This window comes from Cyprinodon tularosa, unplaced genomic scaffold (assembly GCF_016077235.1).
Source record: "Cyprinodon tularosa strain WSP-4 unplaced genomic scaffold, ASM1607723v1 ctg66, whole genome shotgun sequence".
Lineage (NCBI taxonomy): Eukaryota > Metazoa > Chordata > Actinopteri > Cyprinodontiformes > Cyprinodontidae > Cyprinodon > Cyprinodon tularosa.
In genome coordinates this window covers 1178939-1193131 of record NW_024039407.1, presented here as the reverse complement: position 1 = coordinate 1193131, position 14193 = coordinate 1178939, and the positions used below count along the sequence as shown (strand labels likewise).

The following is a 14193-nucleotide window of genomic DNA, read 5'->3' as shown; positions in this document are numbered from 1 at the left end:
ACATTGGTGTCATGCGTCACAAAGAAGCGACGGTCAACAAAATGTGATTATTGTGAGGAACCACCTGAGTACGAAAACAAACTGAAACAGACGACATTTCTTAGCTCTGCAACCACTTTTAATGGGTGAGTCCTGATAATGACGAAGAGGAGGTTTTATAAGCGTGAATAACTCGGCGTCACCTGCTGGTTTTAGCTTATTTCTCAGCAAAGTTGTCGCTCCTATAGTTTTATAGAAATAGCTGCATATCAGCTTTATTTATGGTGTACTGATGCTAATCAGAGCACGAATAGTCACTATATCCTCCCCACTGCTTGATTCGTTGTTTGATACATTTCAAGATAGTTAATATTATTATCTTTTTGCTCATTCGCTTTAACCAATTGCGTTATTCTGTAAATTTTATGCAACATTTCGTTCAAAAAGGGAAGCATATGTCTTGTATTGATTCATGGCTTCTCTCCAGCATGATTTTAAATACTTAATACTTTAAAATAAAAGTATAAAAAACATACAAGAGCAGGACAGGGCTTACAGTGCGTGCTTTATATAAAAGAGAAGCAGGTTTAGGTTGTGCTGTACTGTATGTTTGTTTTCCAGATGAGTTCTTGTTTCTGGAAAAGAAATGGGCAAAATGTGTTGAAATAACAGAACTTTTCTCCGCACTGCAGAAAGAACAAATATGGGTTGATTATCATGGCATCACCACAGTCAGCTCTTTCCCAGACTATACTGATACATTAAATCAGCCTAAAGGACCTCTAATCAATTAATACATTGAAGGTCATACTTTTCTGTTTCCTCTTAAATGGCTCTCGAAGCTCCAGCTGCTTCCCCTGGATGATAAATCTCCCTCAAACTGTCCAATAAGCGTTTCTATATAGTCCTCTGTTACACCTGCTGATTCTGCACTAAGTCAGCTTTTTGGTAGGAATGTCTGAAAGGATGATCTAACTTTTTGAGAAGCGCTTTTGTCTCCATTTCTCTGTATTTCTTCCCTGCAGGTCGTCTGTAAGATTAAAGCTGCAGCAGCAGGGATGAGGATCCAGCTGAAGGGTCCTGGCCACTCTGCCAAGCTGCTCGCAGAGCTCAACCGCTGCCGGCAGACGCGTCAATACTGCGATGTCTTCCTGCAGGTCGGCAGCCGGACTTTCGCAGCACACCGGGTGGTTTTGGCCTGTGCTGGGAGTTACTTTCGCAACCTGTTCAGCCGGGCTCCACCCACATCCCCTCCTGTGTTTTCACTGGAGTTCGTTTCAGCAGCCAATTTTGAGAAGGTGCTGACTTTTGTCTACACGGGGGAGATTTTGATCGATCTCATAGACGTGGGGGTGCTGTACGAGCTGGCTGAGAGGCTCGGCGTCGGCGAGCTGGTCAGGGCCTGCCATGCAACCTTTCCAGACCTGCAGGCGTCTGTTTCTGCGAAAGCAGGCGAAGATGGAGACCTCCCCCTGGACTCGGGGATGGTGGCTGCTGCCCCCACGGTGGCAGCTATCTGTACAGCCTCTGCTTCGTCTATCTGTTCCTCTGCAGCCTCCTGCTCTTCTCTGTCCTCATCAGTGGGTCAGTCTGCTGCCCCGACCCCCGGTGCAGCGTCTTCACCTCTGTTCCAAACCAGGACTGGCAGGATAGACCGCGAAACCCATGCTGATACCCTCATCCTGGACCTGAAGGCTGAAGATTTCCAGTCCCACATCGGCTACGGACAGATGGCTGCAGATCTTCAGCTACAGGCAGCCTCTCTTCCAACAAGCAGCCGCCCTGCGCTTCAGCTGAAAACCGAGCAGAGTCTGGATAACAGAGGGACAGGAGGAGGCTGTGAGGACTGCTCCACACATGGTCAGATCCTTTCTGAAAGCACAGACCGCAGCAATCCTCCACCTTCTGACTCCTGCTCCGTCCCAGACTCCTCCGCACAGCCAGTCGAGTCCTGCGCTCCGACATCCTCATCAGAGGGGGCTCCGGGCAGCCTGCAGGTGGCGCCGTTGGGGGAAACCATGAGTAAGGAGAGGGAGGCCTCGCTGATGTTTGAGGAGGTCGAGACAAGACTGAGAAAGGACGAGACGGAGGACCTGCAGGGTAACCGAGCAGAGGAGGAGGGAACAGAGGAGGAGCAGTGGCCTCAGCTGGGAGCAGAGATCATTGAGCTGAGTGATGAGGAGACCTACATGGAGGAGGACGATGATGATGAAGATGATCTGGTGTATGTGGAGAATGGTGGCACAAGTGACGAGGTAAACATACTTTGTTTGTGAAGCAGGTTGGTTTTTTTCTTCCATTAGGATTAATGTCATAATGATGAGTGAGAATAAATACATAGCTACGATAGATTTTATTAAGAATTTTCTGCACAGCTTTAGATTATTTTATCAATTTAGGCTTCAATTGTCCACTTTATTAAGGACACTTTGTGGTGAGGTAGGTTTAACATAACATGCTGCTGGATGTTGCCATCACTGTCGCGATACACTGGGATCATAAAGGGACGGACATGGTCTGGACCAATACCCTGATAGGCAGTGGGCTTAAAACAATGCTCAGGTTGTGTTGATTGGCTCAAATTGTTGGGAAAAAAATATATACCTAAAGCATCACATGACACGCAATATATTTGCTGCTGAAGATCGTTTACTTTAAGGTATTACTTCAGAGCTGGTGTTCTACATCACCGGGTTTATTAGAGCTTCTATAACCTTTATACCATCTGCCTTTTCTCCAATCGAAGCAAACAAGGCATTTCTATCCTCACAACTACCTTTCACTGGTTTCTGGTCGGGCTCTGAATGCCAGCCACATGGACGTGTGTGAAAATCACAGCAGATCAGTAGTTTCTGAAGCACTCAGTCCAGCCTGTCTGACACTGACAACCATGCAAAGTTACTTACCGTAATTCCTGTTTTTTTCTCTATCTTCAGCCTTTAGTTTCCTAAATGCATCTGGCTGATTTCATATTTGCTTTGACAACCAAACAGAACAGGAGTGCCTAATAAAATGGGCAGATAGCTTTAGCAGAATTCAACCAGCCTCAGGATTTCAGATGAAATCTGATCAAAACAGTCCATTTGTATCAGTTGGTTTCCTCATATAGAACCAGCTGCTGACCTTAGTTTAACCCAAACCAGCTCCTCTAGATACTCAGCATTGGATGTGTTTAATTCTTCCAGCTTCTGCTTAGAACTGTGTTGAACACGTAGTCGAGTCCAAGTTCCAACTATCTGAGCAAAACTGTTGCTCTGAAATGTAAGACTGTAGCTTATGATCGACTCCTTCAGGCTGGACCGAAATTTCCACGCAGAAAAGTTTTATGATCCGACGAGAGGAAGATTGAGACATTTGGCCTAGAGATAGGCAGCCGTGTGAGCCAGTTGAAAAATGTTTTCTTGTGTGTGTTCAGTGATTCATCTGTGTATCCAGCAGCCAAGCTTTGAGATCAGATGAATCTGTTATTTGTGTTGCTGCTTTTGATTTGTTAATGTTTCTTTTCTGTTTTAATTGAGAATTGTGTAACTTTTGTTGTCATTGAGTCATTTTTATCATTTGAATGGAGGAAAAAAAAAAGTAATATCTGTTTTAAAGATCAAACCCCAAAAAAATCAGTTGCGCATACCGAGATCCGTTAGACTGATATTAAAATTAATCTCTTAAATCATTCAATTTACTTCTATAATTTTATTTTTAGCAAATCTTGAAAAGACTTGAAACTTGTTGAAGTCTGAATCTTAATCACATCCACAGCAGAATTCAGAGTTTGAAGACGTCTGACTGGTGTAATTGGTCCACTGAGCACAAATGTTTTTGGTTCCTGCAGGTGAGCAGAAAGACGCTGTCATGTAAAGCCTGTGCAGCGCTGCTCCCCGCAAACCCGCTTGCTGTGAAGAGGCACGCCGAGGGCCACCTGACGGAGCTGGGGCTCTGCAGGCTGTGCGGGGCCTCCTTCCCGGACCGCGTCGCTGCCGTCGCTCACTCCCTCTCCCACGTCAACGTCCAGCTATTCGCCTGTGAAATGTGTCATCAGGAGTTCTGCAGCCAAAGCAAACTGCTGCGTCACCATCACCAGACGGCCTCCACCTACAGCATACCCCAGGGGGCGCTGGTCTGCAACAGCCAAGGTCTGGGCTCTGAGCTGAGGTGTGCGGTGTGTACCAAAACCCTCAGCAAAGACTTCCAGGTAAATGTGGTTTTACTGCTTAGTTTAGCTTAACTATGCCCACTTTGAATCAAGCTGCACAGACTAAAATATATATATATATATATATATATATATATATCCCTTCATTAATTTTCTCCAAAAGATGATGGACAATCTTTAAGAGAAATATGTCAACAGGTTTGGCCAAGAGGAAGCAGACGCCTTACCTTTGTAGCAGACGGCTTATTGTCTGAGGTTGTTTCTCAGTCTAATTACCAGGATGCATGTGATCCGAGGCTGTTTTCTCAAAGTGTTTAACGATTTAATGTTTATTGGAAGCTATGGTCCAATCTGGGTGTTCCTCTTTCAAAGTTGTTTCTGGAGCGATGTTTTACTTTTAATTCTGTGAATAATAACGAGAGATGAAGGTTTTATCGTTTTTCTTTTTTGCATTTTTCCCAGACCCTTAGAGACCACCTGCTGAGCCATGTGTGTCTGCAGACCCTGAACTGTGGAGTCTGTCACCTCTCTCAGCTCTCCTTGTGCTCCCTCCTGTGGCACACCCTCTCCCATCTCTCTCTGCCGGTTTTCACCTGCCCACACTGTGCCCGCTGCTTCGTAGAGCGCCCCCTGCTGGATAGGCACATTGCCACTCATGCTGATGAGGCAGCAGCTAAGGAGAGGGAGCGGTTGGCGCTGGGGGCTCAGAAAGCCACGGGAGGAGTGGAGGAGATGCATTGCTTCCTGTGCCCACAGACGTTCCGCTCCTCATCGGCCTTCCAGTACCACCTCAGTCTGCACACTACGGAATCCATGAGCGATGGCGGCGGCTTGGGAGGGCAGGGTTGCTTAGGCAAGCGGAAAGCCGACCAGTCGCTGGAGTGTCCCCCATCTTCCTCTTCCTCATCCCCACGGGACTTGGGGAGCCAGTCCAAGATCAACCTGGGTCTGGGGATGGGCTTCAACATGTCAGAGAAGTTCTTCCAGGGGCAAGCGCACGGTTTTCCCTCTGGGGGCCTTACCAACGGCAGCTCGGATCAGGAAGGTGCAGCCGGCGTTCGCGGGAAGTGGTACCGGTGTCGCTACTGTGGAAAACGCTTCGCCCACTCTGGGGAGTTCACCTACCACCTCCGGATCCACACCGGGGAAAAGCCCTACCAGTGCAAGGTGTGTCTGCGCTTCTTCAGGGGCCGCTCCACCATGATCTGCCACCTGAAGACGCACGCTGGCGCGCTCATGTACCGCTGCACCGTGTGCGGCCTTTACTTCTCCACCCTGAAGCTGGTGTCGTCACACATGGAGCTTCACAAGGACCACCTGCCGCCTGATTTTAACATCGAGCAGACCTTCATGTACAATGATCACTCCAAAGAGCCGCTCCCAACGGCGGACACCTGAGGGGCTCACCCAATACGCCACTCTATGTCTGGGTACTGAAAGAACTCATCATAAACTACTGCAGCAGCTCAAGACTGCGTTCAGTCTTTATATTGTTCTGCTTCAAATCCTAATCATTTTCAACATGTCTCCATTTATGTTTACGCCGGGAAAAGTAAGGACTTTTGAAACGATGATAAATTGGCAAAATGATTTTTGAGCAATTAATCATTTTGGTAATAAATTAAAATAATTTCTAATTGGATCTTATGTTCATAATACAAATATTTTGACAGCAAAATGATGTAAAACACACAACATTCAGAAATAATAAGATATAATCAGAGACACTACATTGTTTGGTTATGTTCTGTACATGTGTTCTGTGGGATGTTTTTTTTTTTTTTTAGAAAAGTTGCATTTTTTAATAACTAGTGGAGGTTTAAAGCCGTCAGATGCATCCAGAATATCTAATTTCTCATGTGCCTGTAAAAGAGAAACACATTTTTTATATTTATGGTAACAAATCACTGAGCTCTATGTAAGAGTTAGATTTTTTGGTTTAACTGGTGAACATGTGACCTTCCAGAAAGCCAATCAGGTTCAACTTGGAGGTTTTATCTCAGATGGTGGTAACATCCTGCTGAACGGGAAGCTGTTGTTACCAGACATCTACTCTAACATTAATCTCTACTTTATAAAAGTTGGGTTTTAATTAACCTGATGACACTGTCCTCAGTGTAGCGTCACCCTGTAGCATCCATGGTGAATGGTTTCACATTATTCGTGTTATGGTGCAACATGCTGTTGTAAAATTCTTTAAACGTCAGAGTAAACATGAGAGAATGTCTTTCTTATATATTTTTCTGACTTTGCAGGATGAAAGCCGTTATTTACCTGCTAGTTGCACCTTTTGTAACACTGAACCTGTTTATATTGTAGGGCTGTCATGTTGAAGTGCCCGTGAACACGTTGCTGTGGGATACACTTGTCTTAACTTATATTTATAACTATTTATTGTTTTTATGTCTTTGTATCTTTCCATATCATTATGAAAATAAATGAACTGCCTCTAGGAATGCACATTTCCTCTAACTGATTTCCTGCATGATTAAATCCAGTCAGTCATTAAAAATGAACTTCTGTAAACTTGTGCTTAAAGTCAGTCTCTCCTGCCATCTGCCCTAAAGCTAGATGCTTTCCTGCTATTATGCCAAACATGAACTGATGACCCCCCCTTCCTCTTGTTTTGAAGTTATGATATATTCAATGCTAACCCCAGTAGGGATGGCAAACACATTGTTTAATCAAACAATATTCAGACTCATTGTTCTGTGAACACTAGCCCAACTGGTTATGTCTTAGAACAACAAGTAAAGTTGTGAACCGAGCTCAAATCATGATCAAACGGATGACTCTGCTCATATATGGAATAATTTCACCTTCCATTCAAATTGTAACAATTTGACAGAAATTTTTCAACTCCAAGTCGAACATATTTCAGTTAAAAACTCGACTGTACTTGTGAAACTCAGCTAAAGAAAGACAAATGTTTGGAAACCATAATCGATCAAATTAACCAGTTCTATCATAGTTCAGTATAGATTTTATGTTTCAGAACCAAAGTTTATCTTGAATTTGTATTGTGGTCAAATCAGCTATTTAATTATTTAGAGCTATTAGAATGTTTTCAAACCAATTTATAATACAAAAGGTAAATAAAACACTATTTGGCAAAATGGTCTTTAGTTAAATGGTTTGCTTAATCAAAAACCAATAAAATTCAGTTATTTTAACATTGATTGAGCTAATAGCTAGCAGACATGAGGGGATTCATCTTAAAATGACCTTTTTGGTCATATTTTGGTAATCAAATAAGATGAGGAAACACATGGAGGTTAATGTTAGTGTTTAAACCCTTACTGAAATAAAGCTTGTTATAGCTTTAGAAACAACAGCTCAAAGTATGTTTAACGAACGGCTTTTTCTGTGGCATTTCTATTTTTTTAGATCAAAGTCTAAAATTAACTGAGTGCTTCTGTGAGTTGTCTCTTCTGTCATGTAGGTAGCTACTAGGTACACAGTAAATAGCGACCATCAGTAATATTGCTTGTGACAGATCCAGTGATGTTGTCTCTTTTCCTATCTGTGGTTTAATGCAATAAAATATAAAGGTTAATTTAAAGCCATATTCAACCATATTAGAATTTAGAAATCTTATCTAGTGTGCTCAAAGGAACCTAAAACAGCCTTCATGTTATTAGATAAACCCAAAATTTTAGATAAATGCTGAAAATGTGATCTTCAGAGACGACAATGGTCTGTGAATTTTTTATTCTGATTAATTTTGATTTAATTAATGGTAATGTTTCCATTGCTTTTGTAAGACTCATAATTTTTTAACGAACCAGAGTTCGTTACTAACATCATCAGAGGACTGTTGAATATTGATTCCATGATTCTCAGATTTTTGCCACTGAGCTTTTGGTTTTTCCTTCCACTTTTATATCCTGCTTATGAACAGACATTAATGGATTTCTTTGGAGATCCACAAGGGTGGCTTTAAGGTGCTTGTAAAATGGTTCCTTATCGGATAATTTTTAGGTTTAATTTTTGCCATTCATATATGATATTACCTACCTGTTATAGTAGATGTGTTATAAAGTTTTCCATCCAAGTTTTAATATCAATCAATAAGGTATAGAGGCTGATTCACAGACAGAGATAAACAATTTTAACAGAGAAGTGATGATTTGGATTGTCCTTGATCTAGAATGCTGCATATTTTCTAGTTATGGCTGCAGCAAATGAATGTCTCACTAATTACAAACAGAGCAGCAGGGTGAGGATGTGCAGATTTATAAAAATCCGTACATGGCACATGCACGCTAACCACTGTGTCCCCTGCACGCCCATAAAAGGCTTCTTTAACTGTTATTCAACGCTGCTTTTGTTCCTGACAATGAAAGCCGTATGTAACCTGAGCCCTTTCTCTGGTCTGAGTAAAATTAAATTCTCTTAACCCTGCGATCTTGTTTTATATACATTTAATATATATACTTCGGAAAAGGGTTATTTAAAATGTTTGTTCCCAGTGATCTTTTTCAGGAAAGAATTGGGGAGAGAAAGCTCAAAGATGTAATAGCTTTCCTTTACATATAAAAAAAATTGAATCGTACAATAATGGCTGAAATTTGTGAAAACATTTTAAAAGTTGAATGGTGTTTGTAGCTGAAAATATGCAGCAGTAGTTAAATGGCAAAAACATTGAAGTTTTAGCAGAATTTAAGTTTCCCATTCATTTAAATTAGGGCCAACAAGTAGAAAAAGCTCAAGATTTGAAATACCTAAAGTCCCACCTGGAATCTCCTGAAACTGCTGAATATGAAATGGGAGAAAAAACACAAAGTATGAAGAAGTAGTAGCAGATAAAAGAAAAGTGTACAGAAGTACTCACAATAAAAAGAAACATATATATATATAAGGAGAAACGGTTTCTCAATAGGGTGAATGGTTTACAGATCATTTCAACCATTTTATTACCAACAAAGCTTTGATATTTTGATTTTGACTTTTGACCTAAAAATGCACAAAGATCCTCTCTGTTGGTGAGCCATCTTTCCTTAATGGCCTTCTGCGTGTTTGCTTGCAGAGAAAAGATATAAAGGACGGACAGGAAAGAACAATACCAGGAAGTTGCGGCAGGCAGAGTGCATCAGCCTGGCCTTTATCAGCCTGCCTGGGACAGAAAGGGGGTCTTTAACGTAAATATCCTCCTCACCTTGTTGATTAACAATTATCGCTGCAGTTTGGACTCACTTCAGGTACTAACAGATGAGAGAACCAGTTTACCGACTGCCATCTATGGTTTCTGATCAAATGATGCTGAACATTTTGCAGCAGCTTCTTATGACTGAGAGATTTCTACTTCCATGAGGGCCAGCTGGTTAAAACTGATCTCAGCATCCCATGGAGATAAAACATGAACATTTGTGTTGGCTGAGTTCCATTCTGATTAACAGGACAAGGTTGTGGGGGTCCAGGGTTCTCACCGGCTGTACAGATCAGCAGCGGCTGGCAGCTGACCCCTCCAAGAGCTACCCCGAGTCCGTTCCACGGCTCATCCTGTCTAAATGCCATTGCCCAACTCTAATCGTTTCTCTGCTGAAAGTATTTGGAACCCGTCAGCAGATCTGCTGAAGCAGGAAGAAAGAGAGAAACTGGTACCAACAACCTTTATGAGAGATTAGGAGGAAACCTTTACTACAGTAAGAACCATACATTTTTAGTAGAGGAACAGAAGAGAAACGTTAACCTGTTAAAATGGATTTGGGATAAATAAGGGGGAAGAGTGAGCCAAGTTGTCTCGTGCAACATCAGTAACTACATTTTCATTACAAATGTATGCGAAACTATGTCAATATTCTACCAAATTCAAGTTTCATATTTTCATTATTTCCACTAAATAGCAAATGCAAATAAACTTGTACGTGAATATTGTTGAATGTTAACACATGAGATATATCAATATTTCAGGGGCAGGAGCCAAGTTGGCTGCCGAGTAGTTCTAACTCATCTGAACTCTTGGAAAAATTATTCTCCAGAACTAAATGGGGAAATTAGATGTGATTTTCTAATGGTGCATAACGTTCAGCAGGGGTGTTAACAATAAAAAAATACATGGGTAAACAATAAATACATAAGAATGCAAATACAAACAGAAACATCCAGAATAAAACAAAATCGAAATAAAACAAATGAAATCTCAAAAAGAAAACTTAAACAGAACCAAAACCAAATAAAGGGCACATATAGCACGTCCTCACCCACTGTAGAAGGCCCTTTAGCCCATGTTTTGGCCCCTGAGAGGGCGCTTTACTCTGCTTTTTTTCTTTTTTACAAATGGCACAACTTTGGCCATCCCCTATGCACGTCACTGCAAGTAGGAAAAATACTAAGAACTTATCATTGCTTTTAAACATATATAATTTGTATAACCCCAAGTTTTTTTGTATTACGGTACTCAAACTTTATTTTCTTTTTCTCAGTTTTAAATAGCTTTGTTCTGCATATCAGTTAGATGTATGCCTTATTCTGTACTTAAAATTTCAATAGAAAAGAAAAAAAAAACTAAAAGAAGTATCCACGGCTCTAGTGGACGCCATCATCCTCCAACTACTTCCAGTCTTCATCTTTGTCTTTTTATAAGGCAATAAGGTCCAGCTGCAGATAATCTGACTTGTTGGATGCAACAACTTTTTCAATTGTTTTTTAAAAACCATCTCACAGAAGCATAAAAACACTTTGTCGAAGTGTTTTCATGTAGATAATTATTTTTGTAATTACAATTTGCACAGTTTGATGGAAATGCATGAAGTGTCTTGTATCTGAATAAAGCTTCTAGGACAGCAGATAAAAACAGAAATACAAGTCCACTGCTTACCAAACACTTATGTCAAGCACGGTGGAGGTGGGCGGATGATTGGGGCTTGTTTTGCTACACATGATCAAATAATTCCCGTTGTCATGGCAACCCCCAAGCGTCCCTCAAAATTTAAAAGCCAAAGAAATACTGCTCTGTTAGGATATTTAGAGAACGAGCCTTCATACAGAACATCGCTACAGCTGGTTTCAAAGATTTCCTGATGGTCCATAAAGGCTCCTGGTTAAATGATTATAAAACTGCAGGAAAAAAATGAAAGGATCACAGTGTTTCACTGGAGAGGATAGACTGCCCTCTAGTGATATTATCTGCAAATGTCATAGTTTTGTATGTCATACATTTTATCTGAAACATGCAGATAAACAAACTTTGGTGGCTGACAAAATGTAACCAGGGGCTTTATTGATATTTAACAGTGTTCAGTACCTGAAGAAATAAAGATTATCTTTAAAATAAAAAATAGGCATCATAATGCATTAAGTTTTGTCTCATCACCTATTTTAGATAATGATTCATGTGTGTTGATCTACAGTTGAAGCTCTCAGCTGGAGGGACTTCTGATCACAGTCCTGGCAGTGTTACGTGAAAATCTTTGAAATTAAGTCTCGAAACAGCTTGGCGTACTGCTCAGGGTGGACTGTGGAGATTTCAGCACCGGCCTGCAGTGGAGATAATGAATTAGCATCAGATGGAAACAGAAGTGGACAGGACCAAAAGGTCTGCTGCTACTCACCCCGTGTTTGACAGTTTTTGCAGCTTGAGCAGCTTTTTTCTCAGTGTCGTACTGTGTCAGAACGTCTATCAGTAATGGCACCCACAGTCAGACTTCCCCTTTGGGCCAACTGTTGAAAAAAGCATGCTAAAGTGCCCTTTTTGATGTTGCTGCCTATTTTAACATTCTCAGACTTCCAGTTGTCACTTGGGCAGCTTCTTAGAGCATAAACATCCACGTAGGGATCAAATTCCCCCAGCCCCAGGGGCTTGCAGAAGGATATGTAACGCTTTAAGGTAGGTGCCATGAAAGCCAACAGTGGAGCCCGAGGGCAGACCGTTCTCAAAATAAATAAAAACTACTGCCTCTTGGAATTTCTTTTCTCTGATTTATGGCATTGTACAGTGTTCTGCACGATGAATCCAACCCATCATAAAAATTTTGCTGATGCTCTTGTGGAAAAATGCTGCTTAAAACCGGTCTCTCTTGACACTGGGCCTTTAGAACTAGGTCCTTTCCTGCTATTGTACCAAACATGAACTGATGACCCCTTTCCGCTCTTTCCTGCTTTCTTATCTAAACTCAAGGATCATTCCAGAAATGTAGGTAAATGTTAGAAAGATCAGTAGCATGAATTGTAAAATAAACACTGACATGTTTAGTGACTTTGATGCATCCAATAGCATTGTATAGAGGCACATATACATATTCTTTCTGTAATCAGTTTTTTGATAAGATCAAGTAATCCCTAAATTACCCTTTTGACAAAAAAAAAAAAATAGTTTAAAAAGTTTTATACTTCCTAAACCCAACTTTGTGTGCTTGAAAAGCCATTACCACTTACCTGTAACAGGTGTGGGCTATTAGCCGTGCATTTGAGCTTTTACAAATGACATGCATAATGTAAGCATAAGTGGATCAGGTAAACCATCTCTTTTATAGGTTCTCCCCTTGATCAAGTGTTCCTGGATAGGAGACAACTGGAAAAATAATATAACTAGGAATCAATTACAAAACTAAAGATTTCTAAGTGCTCAAAGTAGAGACTATCACAGATCCTTTCTTCCTGACTATTGGAACATACCATTTTCCAACAGAGTTTGACCTCAGAGGAGGACATTTTAACTGGAACGCTCCAAAAGGTGCAGCATAGATTATGGAGGACCGAGAGAGTCACAGAAAAAAAGAAAAACTGCCTTTTAAAAAGTAACATTTAAATCATACAATTTAAAATGCAATTTGAAAAACTTATTTTAATTTTACATTTTATTTTGAATTATTAAATATGAATTGCAAATTGTATTAATTAATCCATTATTATATACTGCAATGAAAAAAAAATTCAAATCCCATAAATGGAGATTTAAAAACCAAAGTACATAAATTTGCTAATAAACGCCTTTCCTAATCACACATTTGAAAAGATATTATATTTTATCCATATGTACACACTATTATTATTTTACCTTGCATTTTCATTTTTTTTTATTGCATTTTCCTTTTACCTTTTCCATGACCCTTCTGGTCCCCAAACGCTAAAAAACCAGTTAAACCAATTCCAATTGCCCCTGAGACGTAACCAGCTCTCTCATTCGTTAGGCTGCCACATTTGGTCCACAAAATTACCAATGAGGGAGCCGGTTAATCTAACAAGCAACTGTGATTGGTTTGACGGATTTTTAGATGAAGAGTCACAGCCAAGGTTAGTGCAAAAAGTATTTGAAAATGCAAGGTGAAAAAGAATAGAATAACTAACTGATTTTAACTTTAAAATGTGTGATTAGGAAAGGTTTTTAAATAATCATATTTTGGTTATTAAATTTATTTAGAAATAGGATTTTAAAATACATTATTAAATTGCAGTATTTAATAATGGACTAATAAATACAATTTACAATTCCTTTTTAATATTACAATTTAAAATGATCAAGTAGAAAACACTTTTCAACTTTGATTAAAATGTTACATAAAAAAAAAAATGTTTTTCTTTTCCAATGACTCTACCAGTCCCCTGTATGTTTTACCAATTGAAAATCAGCATTTTCTTATCTATTGCAAACAAGTGTCTACGGACACCATCTTATAGATAACATTAATTGCAATTAAATGTTTGCTGATATGGAAACATTGGCATGTGACTCTCCTGGTCCTCCACAAAACCTGCAATCCACAAGGAATGGACATTGTCTTGTAAAATCTTTTCATAATTAAAAGCACTCAAAAAGCAATGACCAACATAATAATTAACCCTTTAATGCAAAGCTTATAGATTTAACGTAAATTTTATTATTTTGCAGGTTTACTGTAAACTAGGTCTAATAATAGTAATGGATATGATTGTGATTTGAAAAATTCAATTGTTCAGTCTTCCATTTCATTCTTCCATTCACTTTAAGCTAACAGAACCTTTTCATGACAATACCTCACTTTAAGTTTATTTTCAAGACGTTTTTGGAGTCTCAAAGTTTAAAAGAATCCTTTTTTGGACTATTTGCGGTAAAACCAACATTTTGCAATTTGATTAGACACAGG

The 14193-nt window shown here is 40.0% G+C and overlaps 1 protein-coding gene across 1 annotated transcript; it reads left to right on the top strand.

The window, feature by feature from the left end:
• Positions 1-8: 8 nt before the first annotated feature.
• Positions 9-6585, top strand: LOC119799377 (zinc finger and BTB domain-containing protein 39). Its single transcript, XM_038309226.1, has 4 exons — positions 9-125; positions 1005-2234; positions 3809-4168; positions 4592-6585. The coding sequence occupies exons 2-4, from the start codon at positions 1038-1040 to the stop codon at positions 5525-5527; spliced, it is 2493 nt and encodes an 830-aa protein (XP_038165154.1). The 5' UTR covers positions 9-125; positions 1005-1037; the 3' UTR covers positions 5528-6585.
• Positions 6586-14193: the final 7608 nt, after the last annotated feature.